The following is a 25,471-nucleotide window of genomic DNA, read 5'->3' on the forward strand; positions in this document are numbered from 1 at the left end:
TGGAAAAAAAAGCACCATGGTTTGATTTTTAATAGTTTTTCCCCAAACTATAACAATGTCAGGTTCACGCCACAGAAAATTCAGCCCTCCAAAAGTCATGCAGAAAAATTAGATAATAGATAAGAACATATACACTGAAAGTAGGCACAATATTTATAACAAAAATTTGCCTAAAATATGCAAAATTTCACTATGAAATGTCTTGATTTGTGTGATTTAGTACTTATATTGATCCGATTCAGCTGCCTGAATCTCTATTTTAGAATATCTATTTTTAACAAAAATCTATTTCTGCTCTAGAAACCAGTACATCATCATATAAGCTATTTTGCCTTTCTTCAAGTTTTCTGGACTACACGACTGAAACCTGGATTTCGGACATGAACATAAGCCTATGGTTATCAACAGCAGCAGGGTTGGGAGGATCTTCACAGCTTGACTATGAATTCCTCCCTCACATTATTCTTAGAATTGAACAAAATATACAGGCACACAATTAGCTTTCCTTAGTTCTAATCCTGGAAACTGGCTCTGAATATGGTCACTGTGCCCCTCTATATTTACACAGACATACTGACTTTGCAATCTATGCTTTGCAAGAGAGCAGGTAATTCTAACACAGAGGAAACCATATAGTGAGGCATGGGGGATGATGTCAGTGGCACTCTTCCACTCTTGTTTATCCAGACTGTGGCTTTCAGTCCTGCATTGAGGCCTCCTTGTATATCGGTTTCTAGTGTGTCACCAACCATCACACAGTCCCCTGGCTGCACTCCCAGAAGATCACAGCAGTGATAAAATATGGAAGGTGCTGGTTTCTCTTCCTTCTGTTCTCCTCCTACAACAATGGCATCGAAGTAAGACTGGCAGGCACAGGCCTCGATCTTTTCCCTCTGTGTCTGTCTGTCACCGTTTGTTAACAAGAGTAGGCGGACCTCTTTTCGAAGTTCTGTGAGCATGGCTTTGACATCTTCTGCTAGGGTCATGTGCTGTAAGCGTGTAGATTTCCACAGGAAATAACATTCCTCAGCCAATTTCCTATTGTCAGCACCACCTTTGGTTTCCTGGATTGCTTCTTCCCAGTGTGAAGTCCTCACATCTGTAATGCATGTACTATAGGGATGAAAGCACTCCTTGCTCAGTTTAACTTGAACTTTATCACAGATGACTTCAGCCTCTTCTTTGTAGTGGTATTTTGATTGTAAGAGCTTTATTACCTAGGCAGAGAAAAATAACTTGGTCAGCATTCCTTGTCTTTAATAGTCATGTCATGAGAAGGAGTGACTTCTTCCCATTACCACAACATCTCTAGAGAGATGTGGCCAAATTAAAGACTCTATACCTCAGAGACAATCAATAATGCGTATATCATCTGTCTGCTCCACCCACCTTGCTCCCTATGTCTCTGTCCCCAGTATCTAGTCTAAAATGATTCTTCACACACAAAGCTAAAGACAAGCTTTTATTTGTTTGGTAGCCTACCATGTTTCATATTGGTTATGAAGATATGAAAATAAGAATTTCACTTAAATCTAATGAAATGTTTTAATACCTTATGAAAATCATTCTCTCTCTCTCTCTCTCTCTCTCTCTCTCTCTCTCACACACACACACACACACACACACACATACATACACACACACACACAAAGAATTTAAGGCAAAAATACAAAAAACTAGCCATTTCAATTCCATGGTTTTGTCACCATCTTAAAAAAAAGCAAAAATAAAAACAAATAACAAAACCAGTATTTATCTGATTTTTTTCAATTTATCTTCAGCTATAAGCAAAGGACACTCTAAAAGTCTCAGCAGTTACATGGTAAAGTGTCACAGGCCTAGTTGACAGAGAGTAGACAGCCACAATGCCCCAATGTCCTGTTATTGCAGTTGGCAACACCACAGCCTCACTCCTGAGACTCTGTAAATGTGGGGATAAACACCTCTGAAGGCACAGCATACCCTTCCCCTAAGTTCCAAAATCTTTCCTGATCACATCTTTAATTAATTTTCCCATTTGTCACACCATTACCGCTACATGGCAACTAGTCAAGAGATTTGTTTATTATGACCATAGCATTTTAATCACATGAGCAATAGTCACTATTCTATTGCTGTGAAGAGTAACTATGACCAAGGCAACTCTTATAAAAAAGGAAGCATTTAATTGGAGGCTTGCTTACTTTCAGAGACTAAATCCATTATCATCATGGTGGTAATCAGACAGCATAGTGCTGGAGCCAGACCTGAGAGCCACATCCTGATCTGCAGGCAGAGATGCTGGCCTGACAGGGGTTTTGAACCCTCAAAGCCTATCTCATGATACACTTCTTCGCACAAAGTAACACTTCCTAATCCTTTTTGAATTGTGTCACTCCCTGATGACTAAGCTTTGAAATATGGGTGCTATTTTTACTCATACCATTACATAGCTTGAGCAAGAGGGTGGGGTGGGTTGGCTCAGTGAGTAAAGAACTTACCTTTTGCAAGGACCAGGGTTCAAACTCTAGAACTCGTGGGAAAATGCAGAGCAATCACAAATGCTTGTGATCCCAGTCCTGACGAAGTCTAGAGGGAAGATACCCAAGGTTCACTAGCTAGCCAGTCTAACCTAATTGGTAAGCTCTGGTCCAGGAAGAGACCCTGTTACAAGGAGGGGATGGTGTTCTTGAGGATGACACAGTAGAGGCTCTCTTCCAGCCTCCACATGTGTATACACATGAGCATGTACACTCGTGAGCCTATAGCCATGCACATAAAAAATTAACATCTTTAGAAAAAATCAGTTACTCATGTTATTAGTTCAAACAGGAATACCACTTGAGTTGAATCAGCACATCTTATTACTTTCCTAACCCTTCACTGAGAATAAGTTTGGGCTCAATTGGAGGTAGAGGACAAAGGCCTCTAATTTGAAAGTGTGGAGGGCATTTTGTACGTGGAGTAAGACAGATTTGGAAAAGATTGATGTAATGAATGCCCTAGGTAACTGCAGGCTGGGGGCCTGAAGTGAGAGAGCAAGCACCAGTCTAGATTAAAAAACATCCACTTCAAATCTCTACCACTCTGAACACATATGAAAAGAAGTATCTTTCTATTTTTTACTCCCTGGACCTGGAACTAGTCTACACTGTCACAAGTAAGAGTTAAAGTAACTGTTATTTTGCAAGACCTTTTAAGGGTTAGTTTGGGAATGACATAACAATAATACTTTATGAGAAGTTATTTCCTGAATACCTGTGATTTGGATGTGAAGGGGCTAAATACACACACACACACACACACACACACACACACACACAAATGACTGTTACACAGCCCAGAAATTTAAATGACTTTTGTTACTTTAAGATTTCTTTTTATGTCTATGTATGCATGTCTACCACATGTGTGGGGCTGCCCATGGAGGCTAGATTCCCTGAAGCTGGAGTTACACGTGGTTGTGAGCCATCTAACATGGGTGCTGGGATATGAACTCAGGCCTTCTGGAAGAGCAGCAAGTGTTAATCCTTGAGCCATCTTTATGGCCAATGACACCTGTTTTTTGTTTGTTTTTCCTTTAAAAAATGTTTTAGAGACAGGATCTTATATAGTCTGGTCTCAAACTCTATTTGTAGCTGAGTGATGACTGAATTTCTGATTCTTTTGTTTCTACCTGATAAATGTTGGGATTATAGATATACACCACCATGGCAGTTTTCATGATTCTGGGAGCTCAGACCAGAGACTTGTGAAGATTGGGCAAGCAGTCTTCCAAATGAACTGCATCCTTAGCATTCTTGGTTATTCCTAGTTAAACCAAACATCACTCACTAATGCCAAATGTGATGAATCTACCTAAAAATGAAATACATTGCCCCCTCTACTTTTTCTAACACACCTGTAAATGCATTTATCATGTTCACAGCTATGTCCATTAGACATTTAATTTACAAATGATTTTTAAAAAATCTGTTCAGTGAGGAACTAACTATACATTCATGCCTTTTCTTCTTGGCTATGAAAGTATACGGCAGTTGTCTGATTAAGAATGGCCCCAAGAAGCTCATATATTTGAATGTTTGATTTCCAGGGAGTGGACAACAAGGTGTAATGCTGTCGGAAGAGGTAAATGTCATCTAGGAGTGGGCTTTTTCAAAAACTAGGCCTAGTCTTGCTATCTCTGCCTCTACCTTGCAAGTTTGATGTGAGCTCTCAGCTCCTGCTCCAGCACCAAGCATGCCTGCCACTCCACTCCACATCATGATGGTCATGATGAAACTGTAAACAAGCCCCCAAATTAAATGCTTTCTCTTGTAAGCTGCTCTGTCACAGCAAGAGAGCAGTAATAAGACAAAAAAAAAAAAAAAAAAAAAAAAAAAAAAAAAAAAAGGAAAAAACTTGCCCAAACAGTTCTTTAGAAAGTAAAACTGATATACCCCTTCCCCTAGGAAAAGGCCAGACATCTTCCTAGCCCCTCAGAAGTCATTCAGAATGGCTTATGACAGCTGGCATGTTACTTTGGGATAGGTCAAAATTTATAAGGAATGTTGTATCCTTACAAGATAAAGTATTTACAGCATTTAATTTTGCTAATTTCATAGACCATTTATAAGTAAAGGAGGTGGTAAAAGAACCAAGACTGGAGATATGAATTCTTATCCACCATCCACTATTCATTCAGCATTTATTACATGTCAAACAAAGATAATTAAGATAGCATATTCCCTTTCAGGAAACTTAGGATCCTGCTGCAGGCATGAGTTGCAAAAATTAATGATAACATCCTCTGACAGGTGCAGTGAGAGATACTGGAAGAAAAAAAAAGGTACAAAATACAGGGTCAATGCCATGGAGAAATATTGTGGGGTGGTGGTATTGCTTTGCTTAGACTGACCTCAAATTCGGGAGCTCAAAGGGTATTCTTGCCTTGTCTTCTAAGTCAATTTTGTTGTTTCATAAAAACAAAACAAAACCAAACCCAAAACTCACTGTAGCAGGGATGTGAAGAACGAACTGGATGTGGTCAGCTTGGAGACAAGACCACAGCAAAAAATTTACATAGGATGAGCCTTTCTGTAATTAAGTGGAGAGTAAGGGAGACTGGGAGACAAGAGTGGATGGGGACACAGTTCACGCATTAAAGCAATCTGACAGTGTTATGTAGACCAATGCTCAAATTTATGAGGATTTGAGGCTAGGCACAGACAGAAGAGAACTGTGATTCAAATAAATGTGAGGTTTAATAGTCCTATTTAACAAGAACCAGCCTAAAACAAAAAGAAAATGAGTATGAAAACACCAGGCTCAGCTGGATAAGGGCACCGGTTAAGTGTGCACTGTCTGCAGTTAGAGATAACGGAGGTAGAACACAGAAGTATGTACTTGTGAAGGTGTCAGAGTGCAAGGGACAATCAACAGTGTGGGAAGCTTCACTGATTCCAAGTGTGGGGAGAAGTAGCTCAGTGTAGAACCCATTTAAGATGGCAAGAAGGTGGGTTCAAACCTCAAAACCAAGAAAACACACACACACCCCAATTCAAAATACCTAGTGACGTTGGCACTTTGGGAGCCACCTAACCACTTGGCAAGCCTATTGTATTCTAGTGGTAGAGACAGAAGTTACCTCCCAGTGGATTTGGAAATACAGAGAAGAGAGACCTGATGGAGACAATGGGTGTAGATTTTTCTTAAAACATAGCTGTGCAGAAAAGCACAGTCCAAGAGAGGTATAGTGTTCGACAATTTTAAAGTAGGCCGACATGAACAAACTGTGTATGCAATGAGGCAAGATCCGGATAAACAAAACTACCTGAAGCAGCATAGGACCCTTAGTATTGAAAGGGCTGGCTTTTTTTGTAAGTGGGCTTTCCACGTCTGATACTCCTTCGGGTTCTCCTTGAAGCTGAAGGCAGAGGAAGGAAAGTAGGGGTGGGTTAAGGGCTGGCCCGGAGAAGGAAGATGACCGACAGCATCTGTAGCTATAGTTAGGAGGATGCAGATCAGCAATGCCTCACTAAAAGACTGCCCCGTCAGCATTTTATGTGCTGAGGGTCTCAGCACCAGAAAGCCTGGAAGACCACAGTGAGGCCTGCAGGGAAAAAAAAATTGCTATGATGTAGATTAAGTCCGGGCCCGCCTCTCAGAGTTATATAACTTCCTGGGCCAAAGCTTGTCTGAGCCTCTTCCCCCAAACCCACCGCAGCCCATCTCGCGCGGGGCTGCAGTGAGAGGAGGGCGGGGGGTCTCGTCCCGCGCCGTCCGAGCCCGGGTGACCGCAGGTGGCGGCGACTCTGCAGTCGTGGCAGTTCAGAGTCCAGCACCCGGCCCTACGCGCGGGAATGAAGCTCCACGGGCACCTGGCGGGGGTTTGAGGGTGCGGAGTGCTGGCCCGGCAGGGGAGGGCGACGGCGCAGGAACGTTACCTCCAACATGCCTCTCCTGCTCGCCCCGGCCGTGTCGATGAGTGTGTTGTCCAGGTCAAAGAAGACCGCGCGGACCCGACTCAGCCCCATAGCCTCGGGAACCCAAGCAGCGCGCGAGCCACCTCCGCTGCTCTGCGCATGCGCAAGGCGGTCAGAACTACCTGGGCGGAGTCTCGGGGTCACCTGACTCTTCCAAAGCTCCGGGGTCTCTGTGGCAAGATCCCGCGAGATTAGGACACTATAAATTTTATAGAAGGTGCGCGCAGATGAGGCCTAGGAAAGGTATCGTGGCTTCTTGCTGAGTGTGGCTGGATGGTTACAAGCGCGGCCCTCTCCGTTAATGGCTGGGTGGGCTTGCTTGGGGCTGGAAAGGACGTCTGAGCCAACCGTACTGGAGGAATTCTCCAGACCCTTGACTGGCTTGTCTTTCTATGATGACCATACAGTCACCATCAGGAGATGGAGCAGGAGTGTGTGCTCTCCAACGGAACCCTGTTGCCCGGTGACTTCTGCGCTTCACTTCTTGTCCATAGCTTTGTAGGAACTGGAGCCGAACATCCTTTTAAAGATGCTAGAAGAACTGAAGAGACGTGGGAGCCTCTGCAGTGTCTGCCAAATGGTTTCTTTTGTTTTGTTTTTTAATGTGTATTTGTGTTCCTGTGCACATGAGTGCTTGCAGAAGACGGGCGAGGTCGTCAGATCCCCTGGAGCTGGAGTTACAGGCGGTTGTGAGCTGCCTGCCCACTGTGGGTGCTGGGAACTTGGGTCCTCTACAAGAGCAGTATGAGCTCTTAACCACTGAACCATTTCTTCAGCTCCTTTTCCGCCATCTTTATTCATTTTCCTGAAACTTTGCAACCCAAGTCTTGTGTGCCTATTCATTGCATGGTTTTCTGCAATTAATTTTTTAGCAAGGAACCTAGACAGTCTGTTAAGAACCCCAGAAATGCAATAACAAGGTTTGCCTTCTGCTAGTTGAAATTAACCTCTAATCCTTTTTTTAATTAATGAAATTTGGAGTCACCTTCACTAACCTGGAATTTATTGGGTCAGTCAATGCCACAGACTTGATTTTGAGCTTTCGAATTAGGATTGGTTCTTACACTGTAAGCTGTTCAGAGAAAAGAAAAAGTATTTCATGACACATGAAAATCAATTAAATATAAATATGTTTATTTATAGTTTTAGTTAGGTTTGTTTGTTTGTTTGTTTGTTTTTTTGACAGTGTCTCATTGTGTAACTGATTGGCCTGCAGCTAGCTATGTAGACAATGCTGGCCTCAAATTCAGAGTGATTCACTTCCCTCTGTCTCCCAAGTGCTGGTTCTAAAGGCATGCATCACCATATCTGGCTTGCCTTAACTTTGACTAAGATCTTTGTCTATACTTGAATGATACTGGCTCAAAGTGGCTTCTGTTCATAGTGAACTGTACCCTACCTGGGTAATATATACAAATTGTAACAAAATGGCTGAACCTCCAGCCAGTTAGCCCCAAACTGCCAAAACTATGTAAGGTAAAGGCTGACTTTAGTCAGGCAAATTGTTCTGTATACCATTGTTTTTTTCATTGGCTACAAATTTAACTTTGAGCTTGTATTGTGTTCATAAGGAACTTGTTGAACCATCTTTGCCTGGCTGTAGAACTTTCTGTCTGTTGAGATAAATTTAATGGTGTTTAATGATTGGAATGCAACATACTTGCTTCTGTGTAGTAGTATATTTCTGCTTTTGCCTTAGTGATGGAGTTGAATAACATGACTGTGAGGTCTAAAATATGTACAGAAAAAAATGCTCCCATAACCTGGGGTACACAAGTCACAGATGGGTTTCTGATGCTCAGCAGAACGAGATGAATGGCAGACTGCCTACAATTTCTGTACTTTGTGGAGCAGAGTCACAGGTGGTGTACTTTCCCCAAAGTATTCCTCCTTTAATAGCCTGCCTCTCATTGTTGTAGTAGTAGTGAATCAGTTGTGTGCACTTGGCTAGCAGTCAGTCAAAATTATGAATGAATATTTGCAATTGCTTTTTTGTAGTTGCGTCAAACGTCATAATAGGTATAAAAGAAGCTTCTGATGGGCAAATGAATCTTAGAGACATGGAGCAGGTCTTTGACACCTTCTGATGTCCATATAACATCTTTCTTGATTCAGTGGAAAATCTAAACTTAGACAAGGTATAGCAGTCTACGTAATCAATCCTAGCAGACAGGTTTGTTTATCTTTGTGATACCATGTATTGGTTGGTATTTCAAGATTGGTCTTTACAGCTTAGGTTCCTTCTGAATTTATATGTCTAGAACCTTCAATGTTTTCCTATGGGATTTTAAAGCACTGGGAGATACACACACACACACACACAGAGAGAGAGAGAGAGAGAGAGAGAGAGAGAGAGAGAGAGAGAGAGATCAGTCCTCACTGAATTCTTAAGGGTAGAATTGGCCAGATGAGAGAAAGACACAGCTAATGAACATCTAAAAGGTTCTGGGAGCTTTTATTTATTGCCAGCCTCAACTGAAATGTTGCCCAGATGAGACTGGCTTATGGCTATGTCTGTAAGAGATTGTCTTTTGCTGTTCTTCATTTTGGTTCTGTGTTTTCCTTGACCCTGATCTTTCACACTTTTTATTCACATTTAGTTTTTGCTTTTAGTGTGCTCACAGAAAATTACAACACTGGGAGTAGGAGTTGAATACCAATGCTTACAAGCAAATTACATTCCAGTTCTACATCAAATGGGTCAACTGGTAGGCATGGAACAAAATGGCTACAGCTGTGCTGGGGGGTACATGACTGAAATCCCAGTCCTCAGAGGCTAAGTGAGATAGGAGGACTCCCAATTTGATGACATTCCTGACTATATAGCAGAGCCTGTTTCAAAAGGATGCCTAACTTGATTAAACATTACAGTGTACACATTAGTCATGCTTAAGATGTTCTTTAGGATAGAAGTGATGAAATTTTCTTAGTGATATAATGGTCTGTGTCTTTTTTTTTTTTTTTTTTTTTGGTTTTTCAAGACAGGGTTTCTCTGTGTGGCCCTGGCTGTCCTGGAATTCACTCTGTAGACCAGGCTGGCCTCGAACTCAGAAATCCGCCTGCCTCCAAGTGCTGGAATTAAAGGTGTGCGCCACCACTGCCCGGCAATGGTCTGTGTCTTAGTCATGGTTTCTGTTGCCATTATGAAACACCATGACTGAAAGCAAACAAAGAAAACAAAATGGAAAGGAAAGGGTTTATTTGGCTTACATTTTCCATTGTAGCCCATCACCAGAGAAATTCAGCACAGGAACTCGAACAGGGCAGGAACCTGGAGCAAGGGGCTGAGACAGAGGCCATGGAGGAGTGCTGCTTACTGGGTGGCTTCCCCTGCCTTGCTCAGCCTGTATTCTTATAGAAATCAGGACTACCAGTCCAGGGTTGGCCCTACCCACAATGGTCTGGGCTCTTCCACATCAATCTCTAATTAAGAAAATTCCTCTCAGGCTTCCCTATAGGCTGACCTTAAGGAGGCATTTTCTCATTTGAGGCTCCCTGCTCTCAGATGATTACTTTGTTGTCAAGTTGGTATAAAACTAGCCAGCACATTATTTTGTACTTTTTTATTTTGTTCAAAAATTTTAAGTTGTCAATAAATACAATTGAATGTATTGTGAAAAACAATGTCTTGACATCTCTAAACATTGGGGAATGGCTAAGTCAGGCTAACATACCTTGTCTTTAGTTGTAGTTTATGTGGTACAATAGATGTCCTGAGCTATTTCTCAAAAAATAGGTATTCTCTGACCAACATCTCTTCAGCATACCTTCCCTCACTCTCCCCCAGTAATCACTCGTTTATTCTGTTTCTCAGATCACCCTTTATAACTTCCAATGATCACACGGTTTCTTCCTGTGCTAGGTTTGGATCACTTAGTATAATGTTGCCTAGATTATACATGTCACAAAAGACAAGACCATATCTTTGTGTGTGTGTGTGTGTGTGTATGTGTGTACATGGTGCGTAGGAGTAGCGTTCATAATCTACCTGCCTCTGCTTCCAAAATGCTGGGATTATAGGCATTTGCCACCTGACCCATCTGTCTGTCTGTCTGTCTGTCTCTCCCTCCCTTCTTTCCTCCTTCTGTTCCTTCCTCCCTCCCTCCCTTTTTTTGGGGGGTGTTGGCTGTGCAGATGATCAAACACAGGGCCTTGTGCATGCTTGCCATATAATATCCTGTGTTTAATGCAAGGGTAGACACTGGGCAGACAGTGAGGGAGGCCACAGGTGGATGGCATGGACATAATGTGAAAGCATGGGGCTAAAAGTGGGGGCCAAAAAGGGGGGGGACCCAAGTTCAAGGGATATAGCACTAAAGTGGGGTGGCCCAAGTAGAAAGCAACATTCATTCAGGACACCTATGTGAGTTGAACACAAGGACTAGAGGCATCTGCCATAGCAACTGATGCCAAGGCTGGCATCTAGGTATCTGGCACTGAATATGGCTGAAGAGGCCTCTGGGAAAGGAAGTACTGATGCACAGACATATCATAGGTCTCCTGTCTAGCTTAAAAGTGAAATATTTGTTAAAACATTGGTTTCAATCACACTGGATTCATCATTGCTTGATGACTCTGCATCATAAGAGTCTTATTCTGTTACTAATTTCTGGAAAGGTTCAGTATTTTATAACACTGAATGACTGCTTGAGTCATATGAAGTGTATTTGTTCTTTGTCCCAGTTACAGAATACCCCTAATCCTTTACTACCCTGAGAGATAGGAATGCTTTCTTACTTGTAAGAGTCCCACTTTGATCACATCTTAATTTATATTGTCCATAGATAGCTTCAGGAAAGGCTAGGTACCACAAAGACCAAATGATTAGAAGATGGAAGGTGGAGTCCTTGGACTCACTCACCTAACATGGAAGGTCTGGGCAGGGTAAAGGATAGAGATTAATCTCCAGAACAATCATGATGCCACCCACATAGTTCCCGTAGTGCTGTGTGAATATAAGTCACTGTCATGCAATCTGATACATTGGCCTTTTCCTTCCACAGACCTCCCTCATCTCAGTTATTCTGGATTTATCAATCCAGTGTCACAAAGGATTCTGTGATCATCAGAGTCAATTTGAGCCAGTAGGAGAAGCTCAGAGGAGGAGAGGGCCCAGGAAAGTCACAGAGGAAGCAACCACGACCTTCACCATGTGGGCCAAGAAATGTGTCTCTTAACCTTTCTCACTTTCTCATCTGACCACAGGAGTTTCCAGGAACTGCACTGTTATCCTTCTTTGGTCCTTGCAATGCCACCTCCAGACCTATGTGAGGGCCAGGAGTAGTGAGGGCTCCAGATACACCCACTCAGGACCCTTTTTGCTCCCATAGGACTTAAACTACCTGTTTAAGTTGTTTGCTCCTCCTCTCTAGTCATGGTCAGGGATGTAGTTCTAGAATAGCAGTGAGTTATCCTAGGTTCCAGGAACCCTGTCCTACGTGGCCCTAATCACCAAATGAGGGAGGATCGGGGCTAAGAACTTTCACCAGAACTGACTAGAACATGACACAAGAACAGATCAGAGTTGGGAATGCTGAAGAAATGAACCCTTTTCCTAAGCCCTATTTAGAGATTCTCTAGACTGCCTGCCCCTGCATGCACACACTACCTTCTCTGCCTTCCATGATCCACTTGGAAGAGAAGCAGCTGACAGATCCCAGTGATCCTACTAACTGGTGACAGTGCTTGTGTGTCTGATCCCTGTGGAGGCCTTCCCTATATGCACTAACTCTCTGAAATCCTGCTCAAGCATCTCAACCGTACACATGATTCCCTAGGTGTCTTTCCAAGGCAATCCTCATTGATGTAAGATCAGCTGAGCCATTATCTTTAAAGGCTTTGTTCTCAATAGTTTTATGTCAACTTGATACAATCTAAAGTCACCAAAGAGGAGGCAATCTCAATTAAGAACATGCCTACATAAGATTGAGATGTGGCAAGCCTATAGGGCATTTTATTTGTTAGTGATTGACTAGAGAGGGCCTAGTTCATTGTAGATGATGTCATTCCTTAGGCTGGGTCCTGGGTTCTATGAGAAAGCAGGCTGAGTAAGCCAGGGGAGGCCAGGCAGCAACTAGCACCTCTCCAAGGCCTCTGCATCAGCTCCTTGCTTCAGGTCCCAGTCCTGTTTGAATTCCTGTCCTGATTTTCCTTGACAATGAGCTGTGGTGTGGAAATGTAAATGGAATCCACCAGGTTGCTATAGTTATGTTGTTTTGTCACAGCAATGACATTCCTAAGTAAGACAAACCTACATATATGAGCTCTGCAAGCGTCATATGTTGCCTTCATCCCACCCCCAAGCAGGAAAGGAAGTAGAGGCATACAAAGGTTGGGATCCTACCAGAAGCCATAACACTGTCGCTTTCAGTGAGTGACAGGTATTGTATGAGGACCAGGTTTGTCTTACTGCTTTTAAGATTCTTGATTTTAGAGCACCTTGACAGTCTGAGCCTCTACACAGACAGATGTCATACAGACCCTAAGAGCACAAATGCCAGACCAGAATACTATACCCAGCAAAACTCTCAATAATCATAGTTGGAGAAACAAGATATTCTATGACAAAATAAATTTAAACAATCTTTCCACTTATCCAGGCCTACAGAGGATAATAGAAGGAAAACTCCAGCACAAGGAAGGAAAATAAACCCAAGAAAAAGCAAGAAATTAATCTTCTCATAACAAACCCAAAAGGAGAACTAAACAAACACAATTCCTCCTCTAACAACAAAAATAACAGGAAGTAACAATCATTGGCCCTTAATATCTCTCAACACCAATGGGCTCAATTCTGCAATTAAAAGACATAGGCTAACAGACTGGATACACACTCATATTCTTGGGGCCAGCTCACCCACAACTAAGTACCACAGCTGGCTATGGGCAAGGTTGGTTCTCCTGCTCTTGTGGCCCCAAGGCCAAGTCTCCCATGATGCCTTTGTGAGGGGTGGGGCTAGTTTTACACAGCTCTCAGACCTCACTGACTGGCAGCTCAGACCAGGGATATCTGCCTGGGCTTTGGTGGTAACAGACCATTGCTACTGAATGGCCAGGGATCCAGATGTGGCCCCTTGTGGCAGCATAGGCCAGAACCCCACAATGGTCCCATGTGGTTTCACTGGCTAATCACATTCTTTACTGCCCTCAAGTCTCCAATTCTGCCTCTTTTCATTGTGCTAACATGGTTCTCTTTCTTTTCTATTTCTTCACCACTTACTTGCTCCCTTTACTGATGCCCAGGGACTCTGTGTGTCTGGGGTTGTCTCAGGAGTAGTCTCAGGAGCGCAATGCCCTGCTTGTGAATTATGGCACTGGGCAAGGGTTATCTTCAGCAGGGGTAGACTAGTTCCCTGTCTAGGCTCCCTGGTGCCAGACTGGTGGTTGTCTCAAGGTTGCTGTTTTTCAGGGATTGTCAGGCTACTAAATCATTCAGATATTCACAGATCAGAACACTGAATATAGACATAGCCTCTCTCCTCTCTGCCATCTACTGATACTCATGTGACACTAAAGCCACTCCTGCAATTTTCCTACACACTGGACCCTTATACTCTTTTTTAAAAAAAAGATTTATTTATTTCATGTATATGAGTACACACACTGTAGACACTCCAGAAGAGGGCGTCAGATCCCATTACAGATGGTTGTGAGCCACCATGTGGTTGCTGGGAATTGAACTCAGGACCTCTGGAAGAGCAGTCAGTGCTCTTAACCACTGAGCCATCTCACCAGCCCGACCCTTATACTCTTAATTGGCTTAATAAATATAACTGTTGGTAGCTCTCTCATGTGGATTTTCAACAGAACCTGACTAACTCAAAGGCAGCTGTATCACCAGAGAACTCATCCCAGGAAAGCTGGTCCCTGGAGCAGCCTATAGAGCTCACAGCAAGCTGAGCTGCCTGAACAGCATCCCCACTACAATGGCTGTTCTGGTTTTATAACTTAGGAGAAGGTCTCTTGAACCCTATAAATTTCAGAAGCATCCTGAACTTTATTAATTTCATTTACTTTTTGTGTCTTCTGCTTCTTCCTCCTGTTCTCTGTGGTCATTTTTGGTTTAGAAGAAATAGCTACACAACACATGTTGACTCTTTTTCTCATGGCCATAGTATTTTCCAGTGGGCTGCTGGCTATACCAAGACACACTTGTATTCATGGGTAAGTCCTTGATAGCCAGGGGAAGGACTATGGTGCAGGAGACCTCTGTGCTCTCCTACAATATGAAGATACTGATCTCACAGGATAGGAATACCAACACAACATGGATGAAGTGTGCAAGGTGTGGGATATGAGTTCCCTGACCCAATTTCCATTGCATGATCCAGATTTCAGACAGATGGTGCAGAAGCTGCACCATCTACGATACTACCCTCAGAGGCCTAGAGCACTGAGATGTTGAAGCCACCCAATTCCACAGGCCCACAAAGAGTCTTAGGCCAGAGCCCCAGGCTAGGGCCAGCCAGGAAAACACATATTCTCAGTACAATTGTCATCACAAGGTTTTTAACTGAAGGATCAAATGGCTCAAGAAAAGACCCAACACAGACCTACTCTACTTAACAGAAAGGCTTCTTAGCCCCATACTGCTGGTCATTGAGAGGCCCTGCAGCTGGCCCAGGAGCTTTTTAAGAAGAGCAATTAAAATTGTCAACATACTGTGAACACATACACACTAAATAAATGCAATAAAAAATTTTAAATATAAAAACATCTGTAAACTCTAACATTGATGAATATTACCGACAAAATTAAATACAGTGCACAGAATAGCGATTTATATGTTGTTTAGAAGATAAAAGATTATGATGTTAATTCTCTCCAGGAGAGCTGCAGGCTGTTTATTAATTTGCATGTTTATTTATTCATGTGTATGTTTGGATGTGTGCCTGTTGATCTTTGTCCAGGTATATATGTATATTGGTACATGTGGAGGCCAGGAGACAATCCCTGATTTTGATCCTCAGGAATTATATGGCAAGTAACCTATTGGCTAGCACTGGAGATTTGCAAGGCAAGCACATTACTATGTGAGCTATTTCCCTAGCCTCCAGTCTCTTTTAACAGACATATACATTTTGTAATCATTTTGTATATACATTGACCAACATTTGACTTATTTTGAACTTTTGTCAATTATGAATAGTTGTACCATGACTGTTCATGGACAGTGTGAAGGGGTTTTCAATCCTCTTTAGCATATCCTTGGAGTAAAAATTGCTGTTTCATGGGATAATTCTATTTAAACCTTCTGAGGATTTACCTGACTTTTCTTAACATGCTCTAGCATATTAACATACTAAGTTTCTACTAGCAACACTGTAAGGGTTCTAGTGACTCTGCATACTCACTGATACTTGTTGCTATAGGTAACCTGGTAGGATTTGGTACAGTTTTTGTGACAATAAGCCTACAGTGAATGGAGTTTCCCGTGTCCCTCATAGTATCACTCAGACATCCTGGGCAAGCTCCCCCTCTATTAGTCACAGGTCCCGCTCATCACAGGTTTCAAGAGACAACATAATGCCAATGCTGTCTTTTTCTTTTGGCTGTCTCCTTCTCAAGGAGGCAATGCTTCTCAAATGGTGTCCCTCAGAGAGCAGCAGCAGCAACAGCAGAGACACTGGAATAAAATTTAAAAGGAAAAATTTTGCACTTTATTCCAGGTCTATCCAGCTAGAGACTTGGGTGGACCCTAATCTGTGATTCCAGATTTTTCTGTTGCTTGCTCAAGTTCAGGGTAAGAGCTCAATTTTGGGGCAAGATAGTAGATTAGTGACCATTACTACATACCAAATCTCTCATGTCTCTCAAATAAGGATGGCAGTGTCATAGGAAATAATTTATTTGGGGGTTGCAGGCTGATTGAGTGATCCTATTTAGTCCAGGATAGACCTAAACTCCTGGTTCTACTTGCCTGTCTCTCAAGTGCTGGAATTGCAGGTGTTCACCATCCTTTTTGACTTCACTTTTTTTTTTTCAGAAATGTTCAGTCATGTAATCCCTGAGGAGATGTTTGGGTTGGACACTTTCTAGTAAAGAGACACACTGGATAGGAAATGTACACAATTATTTTGACCATAGAAACTCTAGTAAAGCAGGACTTTTAAAGCATTATCCAGAAATGGCTGGTGACGTAATGTCCCTCAAAAAGCTTTCCTCAATGTCCCTGCCATTCAAAAGTCCAAGAGCATGCTTCCATATTGCACTTCAGCTCAGTGAAAGTGGATAGCACAGAAGATTCATGAGGAAATAATTCCCAACACTCACAGTGGCCTCATTAATGACACTCTAGAAGGAGAACACTTTGGATACTCAGGATGGTTTTTTGTCTTGGTTTGAGTGAGGTGTATACCTGTATGAGTGTATGCATAGGATAGACCAATTCCAGAGCTTGCTAGATGGTGGTGGTGTGTGCCTTTGAGCATTCAGAAGGCAACTAACTGCAGGAGCCTTATAGGCCAGCCTAGTCTATAGAGCTAGTTCCAGAACAGCCAGGGCCACATAGAGAAACCCTGTCTCCCAAACAACAGTAACAAGAAAAGAATAAAGAAAGAGTAAAAAAAAAAGGAAAAAGAAAAAGAAAAAAAATCCAGGGCTCTGCTCTTAACCAGGTAATTGCCCTACTATTAAACTATATCCCACCTTTTTCAGTACTACCTTTTCAATTAGGCAGAATATAGTCTCCGAAGAAGTAGTGCATGTTGTTCACAAGCAGTCATTTAAATATTCTTCCACTTCTTACTGGTCTATAAACTTCATTATAAGAGCAGGTAAGCATCCTCGTGAATATGGTTTATCACCACTTTCTTTAAACACTGTGGATTCATGACTTCTCTTCATCTTCCCCAGGCAGCACAGCAAGATTTTCTTGCCTGGCAACTTTCATCCTGGATGCCAGGAAGGTATAATGCACATGGAACACACTCAAATGTGCAGACAGATGTGGAGTGTGCTTTATATTTCATTGATAAGCTGATTATAAAATTAACATTGTGGCTAGGGATTTAGCTCAGTGATAGAACACTTGAGGGCTGTGTGCAAAGACCTGGGTTCAATCCTCAGCACCACACAAAAACCAAAAGTGAAAAAAAATCACACAAACAAAAACCATTGTGAAATTACATATACAAAGTATTAAAATATTCTGAAGAATAAAATAGGAGACACAGGAGTTAATTTTAAGTATTATAAATGTACTGTTAACAAAACACTATGATACTAACATAAAGAGTGCCAAATTAATTCATTGCTCAGCTGTAAGTGAAAAATTTATATCATTCCTTTCAACACTCAGGGAATATTTTAGAAGAGGGGATGGAAAGAAAGTCAGATGTGAAGGAAGGAATAACATGGTATAGCATGCTGTCTTCTGCACATGGCATGGCCATTGAATTTCCTAAAATAGAGCACTTTGATCACCCACAGAAAACTCGTACAAGATTGGGACCATCACCACTTCATCATAGATAGGGAGGGACCCAGTCTTCCCTGGGAATTCATAGATGATTAATGTTTGGGAGGGATTATTATTATTATTTATTATTTATTTATTTTAGTGGTGTAGCCATTTGTAAGGTTCCCATGGTCCTGTTAATAGCTTGTCACTTGTACTTGTTCAACTTAATAAAATTCATTGGGACATACACACACACACACACACACACACACACACACACACACACACAGAGATATTAAAAAGCACTAGTTGGAAAGAGGAAAGGGATCAGCAGAAGTGAGAGGGCAACAAGGGGATAATTGGGAGGGAACTACAACCAGAATATTTTATATACATGTATGAAATGTCATAATAAAACAAATTATTATGGATAATCAATACACACCTAAATTCCAAATATAAAGATAAAATACAGTACAAACTACAGAAGTAGGTAAACATAGATGTAGTGACATATTTTTGATAAAGTCCCAAAGCCAACATATTGAATAAAGGACGAGTTTCCTTCTCCTTTTCTTTCCTGGTTTTTGAGATTGTGTAGTATTGTCTGTTCTGGAATCTGTTTTGTAGATCAGGTTGGGCTACAACTCACATAGGTCTGCCTGCCTTCACCTCTCTGTTGTTGGGAGTAAAGGTGTGCACCACCAGTGCTTGGCTGGAGATTACTTTTCAACAGATAGCAGGATCAAGTGAAAATCCACACCCATATAATAAACTTGGATCCATGATGTACAGAAGATACAGAAGTGAACTCAAATAAATCTTAGTTCTAAATGTAAGATCTAAAATTATAAATTATCTAGATAAAGATCTTTTTTAGTATAGTTGATAAAGGAACAGTATTAAGAATATACAACAAACTCTTAAAAGCTATCAAACAACCAATGACCTAACTTAATTGGAAAAGCAGTTGGACAGTTCACCGAAGAAGACACACAAATCAGATATAAGTACTTGGAAAGATCCTCAACAGCCTCCCCCTAGAGGCATTGCAGGTATGGCTGTGTGTTCCATGTGTGTCAGTAGATGACAGGAGAGAGACAAGTTTATGTCCAGTGGGCAGACCTGTAAACATGGGATGATTAGTAGCCTAACAGTCTTCGAAAAAGTGATGTCCTGTCTGCCCAGACTGGCTTCCAGCATGGGGAGTGAGCCCAAGACAGACAATGCCCACATGGGGCCACCTTGATTGCCTGTACTAGGAGCAAGTCTAAGATGACTACCAGTATAGCACCATGGAGCCCAGACAGGGAGCTGGCCCCGGGATGATCACCTGTTTGGTGCTGTGCTGGTCTGGGGGAGTGGACCATGCCAGACATGGTCCCGGGGAGGAAAGATGGTCCTGCAGATCCAGAACTACAGGGGTTCTACAACACAAGGCAACAGCAGTATCTGGGGAGGGTGGTGGGAAGTCCCAGTGAGGTCCAGTATTGATTGTGTGGGAGAAGTCTGGGTCATGGTACCAGATCAGTAACTCAGTACAATGAATATCTGGAAGCAAAGAAAGAAGTGTGCACTGTGGAGTGTACTATGGGATACACTAGGACACTGCAGCATCCACAATGTTATTTCTTTTTCTCTGATTTAGGGGAGGTTGTGGAGGTGGCAGGTTGTATAAGGTGAGGGGAGAATAGGTGGGATTGGGTCCATGATGTGAAGCTTATGAAGAACCCCTGAAAGGCTGAAAAAGGGATATTCAACATCATTAGTGATTAGCATGCACAGAAAAGCCATAGCCTTTGTGTGGAAACCCACATTCTTTAGAATGGCAAAGATTTTAAAAGATGGCAAAGTTTCAGATGCTGCTGAGAGTAGAGGAAGATGCTCCAAATACTGTGGAAAGAAATTATGGTATGTCTTAAAGGAGTATAAAGGAGAGTGAAGAAATGTGGGTGGTGGTCTTGTTAGTGTGGTGATTAAATGTAAGTTTGGCATATGTGTCAAAACTTAGCAAATGGCTTATTGTACCCAGGTGAAGTTTATCACATATTAAGAATACCTCATTAGAAGCATGGAACACATCAAGATCTATTGCAAAAACAAACTTCTAAGACAGTAGCTAGAAAACAGAAAGGCAGGGCACAGCTGTGACAAGAACACTTGTGGTTTCAGCACAGGATTAAGGTGCTCACAGCTGAAGTGATAATGACATGTAAATCTTGTCTGTGGACAGCTATACAAGCACACAGCTACAAGGTACTGCAGTGTTTCCTGCAGAAACAATTGTAACCTGACCTGACTATGACAAAATCCCCAAGAGAAAAGCAGAGACAAGGAGAGTGGCGCTTACACTGAGTGGCACTTAGAAACACAGAGAAATGTATAGCCGGCTGTACAGATCAAATGTCAAACATTTTCACTGGTTACTGAAGAGTATGGCTGCTAGGCAGTATGTGCACATGTTACTATCATGCTGGGTTCAACATGGCTGTATAAGGAAAGATGTGACACAGTTCCTGCACCTGGAACATTGCCAGGCCGTTGATCCCTACCATCTCCCCGCCCCCTGTGCTAATAACTGCTTTTGTCCTGGAACTGATCTGCTGTCACTTCTATTGTACTTTCAATCTCCTTTTGGGGAATACACTTCTCCAGTTACTCAGAGCCAATTACTTGACAATAAATGAAACAGATGTGGTTCTCAGGAATGAGGAATGAAGGTGTCATGAGGCTGTGGAGGACAAGGGAAGGCCTTCTGCTTGGCCTTTAAGGCCATGGGAAAGGATTTAGACAACATAAACACAGAGGCCATAAAAGCCTACATAGTCCTTTGTAGAAATGGCTCATTGCCAGGCTTGGCCTTTAACTTGGAATTATGAGGAGATACCTGGACCCGTGGATCCAGTGACTGCTGCATTAATTAGCCAGGGTAAACTTGGGGACATCAAGGATAGAGAGCTAAAGTGGTCTCATGAAGAAAAGAAATAGCTAGGAAAAGAAGGAATCTATAAAACACAAGCAAATGACAGATGGGTTTATTTTATAGGAGAAAGGCTCATATATGTTCTAGAAACAAATGGTATTAGAAAGAGAGCACACGGAGCCATGGAATTGCTAGGACAAGGAAACTAGGATTAGAGAATTAAACAATTAAACTTTTTATAATTATATAAAAAGTGAGTACTTCATTCTCCTAACTACTTGAAGGATTGAAGATGACAGAGCCTGGAGAGATACTAGAGAGAGCTAGCTGCTAAACTTGCATACATTTTAAAACTTTGTAAGAAAGTATTTTAACCCCAGTAGTCTGTCATCTTTCTGTTTTTACATGGAAATAGATACTAAAGATGCCATCTACTGTACTAGGAAACTGTAAGAGGTATGCCCAGCTACCCGTGAAGAAAGGCTGTGTAAAAACTAAGAGGAAATGTGCTTTTTCTTTGTGTTTAGTTTCTGTTTTAAGGAGGCAGGGGTTGGGACTAATGATTTGGAATTCATAGAATTTATATAAATTTAAGTATTCATAAAAATTAGTAACAGCTTCCTCCTTCTCTTCTTTCCTTCCCCTCCTCCTCTTCCTCCTCTTATTCCTCATCCTTCTTTTCCTTCCCTTCTTCCTCTTCCTTTTCTTCCTCCTCCTTCTCCTCCTTTTCCTTCTGACAGGGTTTCTCTGTGTAGCCCTGGCTGTCCCGGAACTCACTCTGTAGACCAGGCTGGCCTCTAAATCAGAGATCTGCTTGCCTCTATAGGTGTTGTAATTATAGTCATATGCCCAGCTAACATGGGCTTTTTTTATGTCGTTCCTTTCTGGGTATTGAACTCAGGTCCTCATGCTTGTATGGCAGAGCCCTAGTGCTTAGCCTCATTGCCTTCTCCTCTCCTTTCTGTGCCTCAGTGCCTCACATGTAAAATGAGGACCATCATGGTGCTATGCTCAAGGAACCCCTCCTCTGGCCTTGTCCCGCTGAAGCCTGAGCAGCTCCAAGTGTTCGAAACTCTGGAGGAGATCACAGGTTACCTATACATTTCAGCATGGCCAAAGAGCCTCCATGATCTCAGTGTCTTCCAGAACCTTCGGGTCATTCAGGGACGGACTCTCCATGATGGAGCCTACTCATTGACACTATAAGGCCTGGGTATCCACTGGCTGGGGCTGCGTTCACTGCAGGAGCTGGGCAGTGGACTGGCTCTCATTCACCACAGCACCCACCTCTGCTTGTGCACACTTTACCTTGGGCCAGCTCTTCCGGAACCCGCAGCAGGCCCAGCTCCACAGTGGGAACCGGCCGGAAGAGGAATGTGGTCTCGAGGGCGTGGTCTGTAACTCATTGTGTGCCCATGGGCATTGCTGGGGGCCAGGGCCCACCTAGTCAACTGCAGTCAGTTCCTCTGGGGCCAGGAGTGTGTGGAAGAGTGCCGAGTATGGAAGGGGCTCCCCAGGGAGTATGTGAATGACAAGCACTATCTGCCGTGTCACACAGAGTGTCAGCCTCAAAACAGCTCAGAGACCTGCTTTGGATCGGACGCTGAGCAGTGCGCAGCCTGTGCCCACTTCAAGGACTCATCCTTCTGTGTGGCTCGCTGCCTCAGTGGTGTAAAACCAGACCTCTCCTCATGCCCATCTGGAAGTACCTGGATGAGGAGGGCATATGCCAGCTGTGCCCCATCATCTGCACCCACTCCCTGGTGACATTCATCATTGCAACTGTGGTGGGCGTCCTGTTGTTCTTGATCATAGTGGTGGTCGTTGGAATCCTAATCAAACGAAGGCGACAGAAGATCCGGAAGTATACAATGCGCAGGCTGCTGCAGGAAACTGAGCTAGTGGAGCAGCCGACGCCCAGTGGAGCCATGCCCAACCAGGCTCAGATGCGGATCCTAAAGGAGACGGAACTAAGGAAGGTGAAGGTGTTTGGATCAGGAGCTTTCAGCACTGTCTACAAGGGCATCTGGATCCTAGATGGGGAGAACGTGAAAATCCCTGTGGCCATCAAGGTGTTGAGGGAAAACACATCTCCTAAAGCTAACAAAGAAATCCTAGATGAAGCATATGTGATGGCTAGTGTGGGTTCTCCATATGTGTCCCGCCTCCTGCGCATCTGCCTGACATCCACAGTGCAGCTGGTGACACAGCTTATGCCCTATGGCTGCCTTCTGGATCATGTCCGAGAACACCAAGGTTGCCTAGACTCCCAGGACCTGCTCAACTGGTGTGTTCAGATTGCTAAGGGGATGAGCTACCTGGAGGATGTGCGGCTTGTACACAGGGACCTAGCTGACCAGAACGTGTTAGTCAAGAGTCCCAACCACGTCAAGATCACAGACTTAGGGCTGGCATGGCTGCTGGACATTGACAAGACAGAATACCATGCAGACGGGGGCAAGGTGCCCATCAAGTGGATGGCATTGGAATCTATTCTTAGATGCCGGTTCATCCATCATAGTGATGTGTGGAGCTACAGTGTGACTGTGTGGGAACTGATGACTTTTGGGGCCAAACCTTATGATGGGATTCCAGCCCAAGAGATCCCTGATTTGCTGGAGAAGGGAGAACATCTACCTCAGCCTCCAATCTGCACCATCGATGTCTACATGATTATGGTCAAATGTTGGATGATTGACTCTGAATGTCATGTAAGATTCCGGGAGTTGGTATCAGAATTCTGCTGTATGGCGAGGGACCCTCAGCGATTTGTGGTCATCCAGAATGAAGACTTGGGCCCACCCAGCCCCCATTCTGCCGTTCACTGCTGGAGGATGATGACACGGGTGATCTGGTAGATGCTGAAGAGTATCTGGTACCCCAGCAGGGATACTTCTCCCCAGACCCTGCCCTAGGCACTGGGAGCACAGCCCACCTCAGACACCACAGCTCCCCGACCAGGAGCGGAGGTGGTGAGCTGACACTGGGCCTAAAGCCCTCGGAAGATGAGCCCCCAAGGTCTCTACTGGCTCCCTCGCAAGGGGCTGATGCCGATGTGTTTGATGGTGACCTGGCAGTGGGGGTAACCAAAGGTCTGCAGAGCCTCTCTCCACATGACCTCAGCCCTCTACAGCGGTACAGCGAGGATCCCACACTACCTCTGCCCCTGAGACTGATGGCTACATTGCTCCCCTGGCCTGCAGCCCTCAACCTGAGTATGTGAACCAGCCAGAGGTTCGGCCTCAGCCTCCCTTGACCCCATAGGGTCCTCTGCCTCCCACCCAGCCTGCTGGTGCTACTCTAGAAAGACCCAAGACTCTCCTGGGAAGAATAGAGTCGTCAAAGATGTTTTTGCCTTTGGGGGTGCTGTGGAGAACCCTGAATACTTAGCACCCAGAGAAGGGACTGCCTCTCAGCCCCACCCTTCTCCTGCCTTCAGCCCAGCCTTTGACAACCTCTTTTACTGGGACCAGAACTCCTTGGAGCAGGGGCCTCCACCAAGTACCTTTGAGGGGACCCCCACTGCAGAGAACCCTGAGTACCTAGGAGTAGATGCACCAGTATGAGGTCACGTGTGCAGACGTCCTGTGCCTTCAGGGTGGGCAAGGCCTGACTTGTGGTCTCCATCGCCACAGAGCAGGGAGAGAGTCCTCTGGCCACATTACATCCAGGGCAGCCAGCTATGCCAGGAACCTGTCCTACAGAACCTTCCTTGCTGCTTGAATCCTGAGTGGTTAAGAGGGCCCCACCTGGCTGGAAGACAGTGCACTGGACAGCCACAATGGATTACAGTCCTTGGCCTGACAGACTATAGGGTCCACTGGGTATCATGGTCATGGCTCCTTACCTGGCCTGGCTCTCTTGGTTCTGACTCTTGGTTCTGAGGACTGAGGGAAGCTCAGCCCAGAAGGAAAGAAGACCCAAGGGAATATCCTGGGACCAGGACACCCCACTAGGACTGAGAAATGTGCATCCCAAGAAGGAGGCAGCACTTGCATCCAGACTGGTCTTTGTACAGAGTGTATTTTGCTCTGTTTCCTTTTGTTTTCTTTTTCTTTTTTTTTTTTTAAGATGAAATAAGGACCCGGTGGGAGAATGGGTGTTATATGGAAAAATAAATAAATAAATAACATTAGTAACAATGATCAAAGCCTTGATGATGTAGTTTTAGTAAATAAAAAAAAAACTGGATTCAGGCTCTCGGGTTGAGAGAAGAAAAAAGAATAAGAAGGAGAAGACAAAAAAATGAGAAGGAAGGAAGGAGAAGAAAGAAGAATGATGAAAATCCTTGGGGAAAGAGGGAACACTTGAACTCACAGTTGCACCCACTACTGACTTTGTGTCATTATTGAATTTGCGCTGCCCCCATTCCTGCATTTCTCAGGACGCTCTTCATACTGAGGCTGGACCTTGGCACTATTATACATAGTAAAGTGTAATATTAACACTAGGGGGCTTAGAGTTCTGACAGTGGGCTTACATTCACACTCCATTCTGTGTTACTGACTTAGTACCAAAACCAGTCTTATAATGAGGGTAAGACAAGTTACAGGACTCTGAGGTCTTCTCAGAAGTCTGGGGTCACTCACCAAAGTACTGCATAGCTGCTATTTCATTTATACCAATGTAATAAAGTGCCCATAAAAATCTTATCATATGGTGCTGAAGAGATGGCTCAGGAGTTAAGAGCACTGACTGCTCTTC

The 25,471-nt window shown here is 43.5% G+C and overlaps 1 protein-coding gene, 1 non-coding gene and 2 pseudogenes across 3 annotated transcripts; 2 read left to right on the forward strand and 2 right to left on the reverse strand.

The window, feature by feature from the left end:
• Nucleotides 1-6,565, reverse strand: Nanp (N-acetylneuraminic acid phosphatase). Its single transcript, XM_034496440.2, has 2 exons — nt 6,405-6,565; nt 1-1,217 (listed from the first exon to the last, which is right to left on the reverse strand). The coding sequence occupies exons 1-2, from the start codon at nt 6,492-6,494 to the stop codon at nt 561-563; spliced, it is 747 nt and encodes a 248-aa protein (XP_034352331.1). The 5' UTR covers nt 6,495-6,565; the 3' UTR covers nt 1-560.
• On the forward strand, nt 6,554-24,904 carry LOC117703236 (receptor tyrosine-protein kinase erbB-2-like; annotated as a pseudogene). Its single transcript, XR_013108900.1, has 2 exons — nt 6,554-7,150; nt 21,740-24,904. The product of XR_013108900.1 is annotated as a receptor tyrosine-protein kinase erbB-2-like (transcript).
• Nucleotides 13,854-13,986, reverse strand: LOC117704793 (small nucleolar RNA SNORA17). Its single transcript, XR_004606321.1, has one exon. It is a non-coding gene; the product is annotated as a small nucleolar RNA SNORA17 (small nucleolar RNA).
• Nucleotides 18,878-19,002, forward strand: LOC117704805 (small nucleolar RNA SNORA17; annotated as a pseudogene).
• Nucleotides 24,905-25,471: the final 567 nt, after the last annotated feature.

The sequence above is a fragment of the Arvicanthis niloticus genome, chromosome 2, assembly GCF_011762505.2.
Source record: "Arvicanthis niloticus isolate mArvNil1 chromosome 2, mArvNil1.pat.X, whole genome shotgun sequence".
Classification (NCBI taxonomy): Eukaryota; Metazoa; Chordata; class Mammalia; order Rodentia; family Muridae; genus Arvicanthis; species Arvicanthis niloticus.

What these genes read in the sequence shown, in the direction of transcription:
- Nanp (XM_034496440.2), bottom strand. Translation starts at nt 6,494, where the DNA reads ATGGGGCTGAGTCGGGTCCGCGCGGTCTTCTTTGACCTGGACAACACA. An exon ending in GCAGGAGAGGCATGTTGGAG is followed by an intron (nt 1,218 to 6,404) that starts GTAACGTTCCTG and finishes TTCTCTGCCTAG; the next exon opens with GTAATAAAGCTCTTACAATC.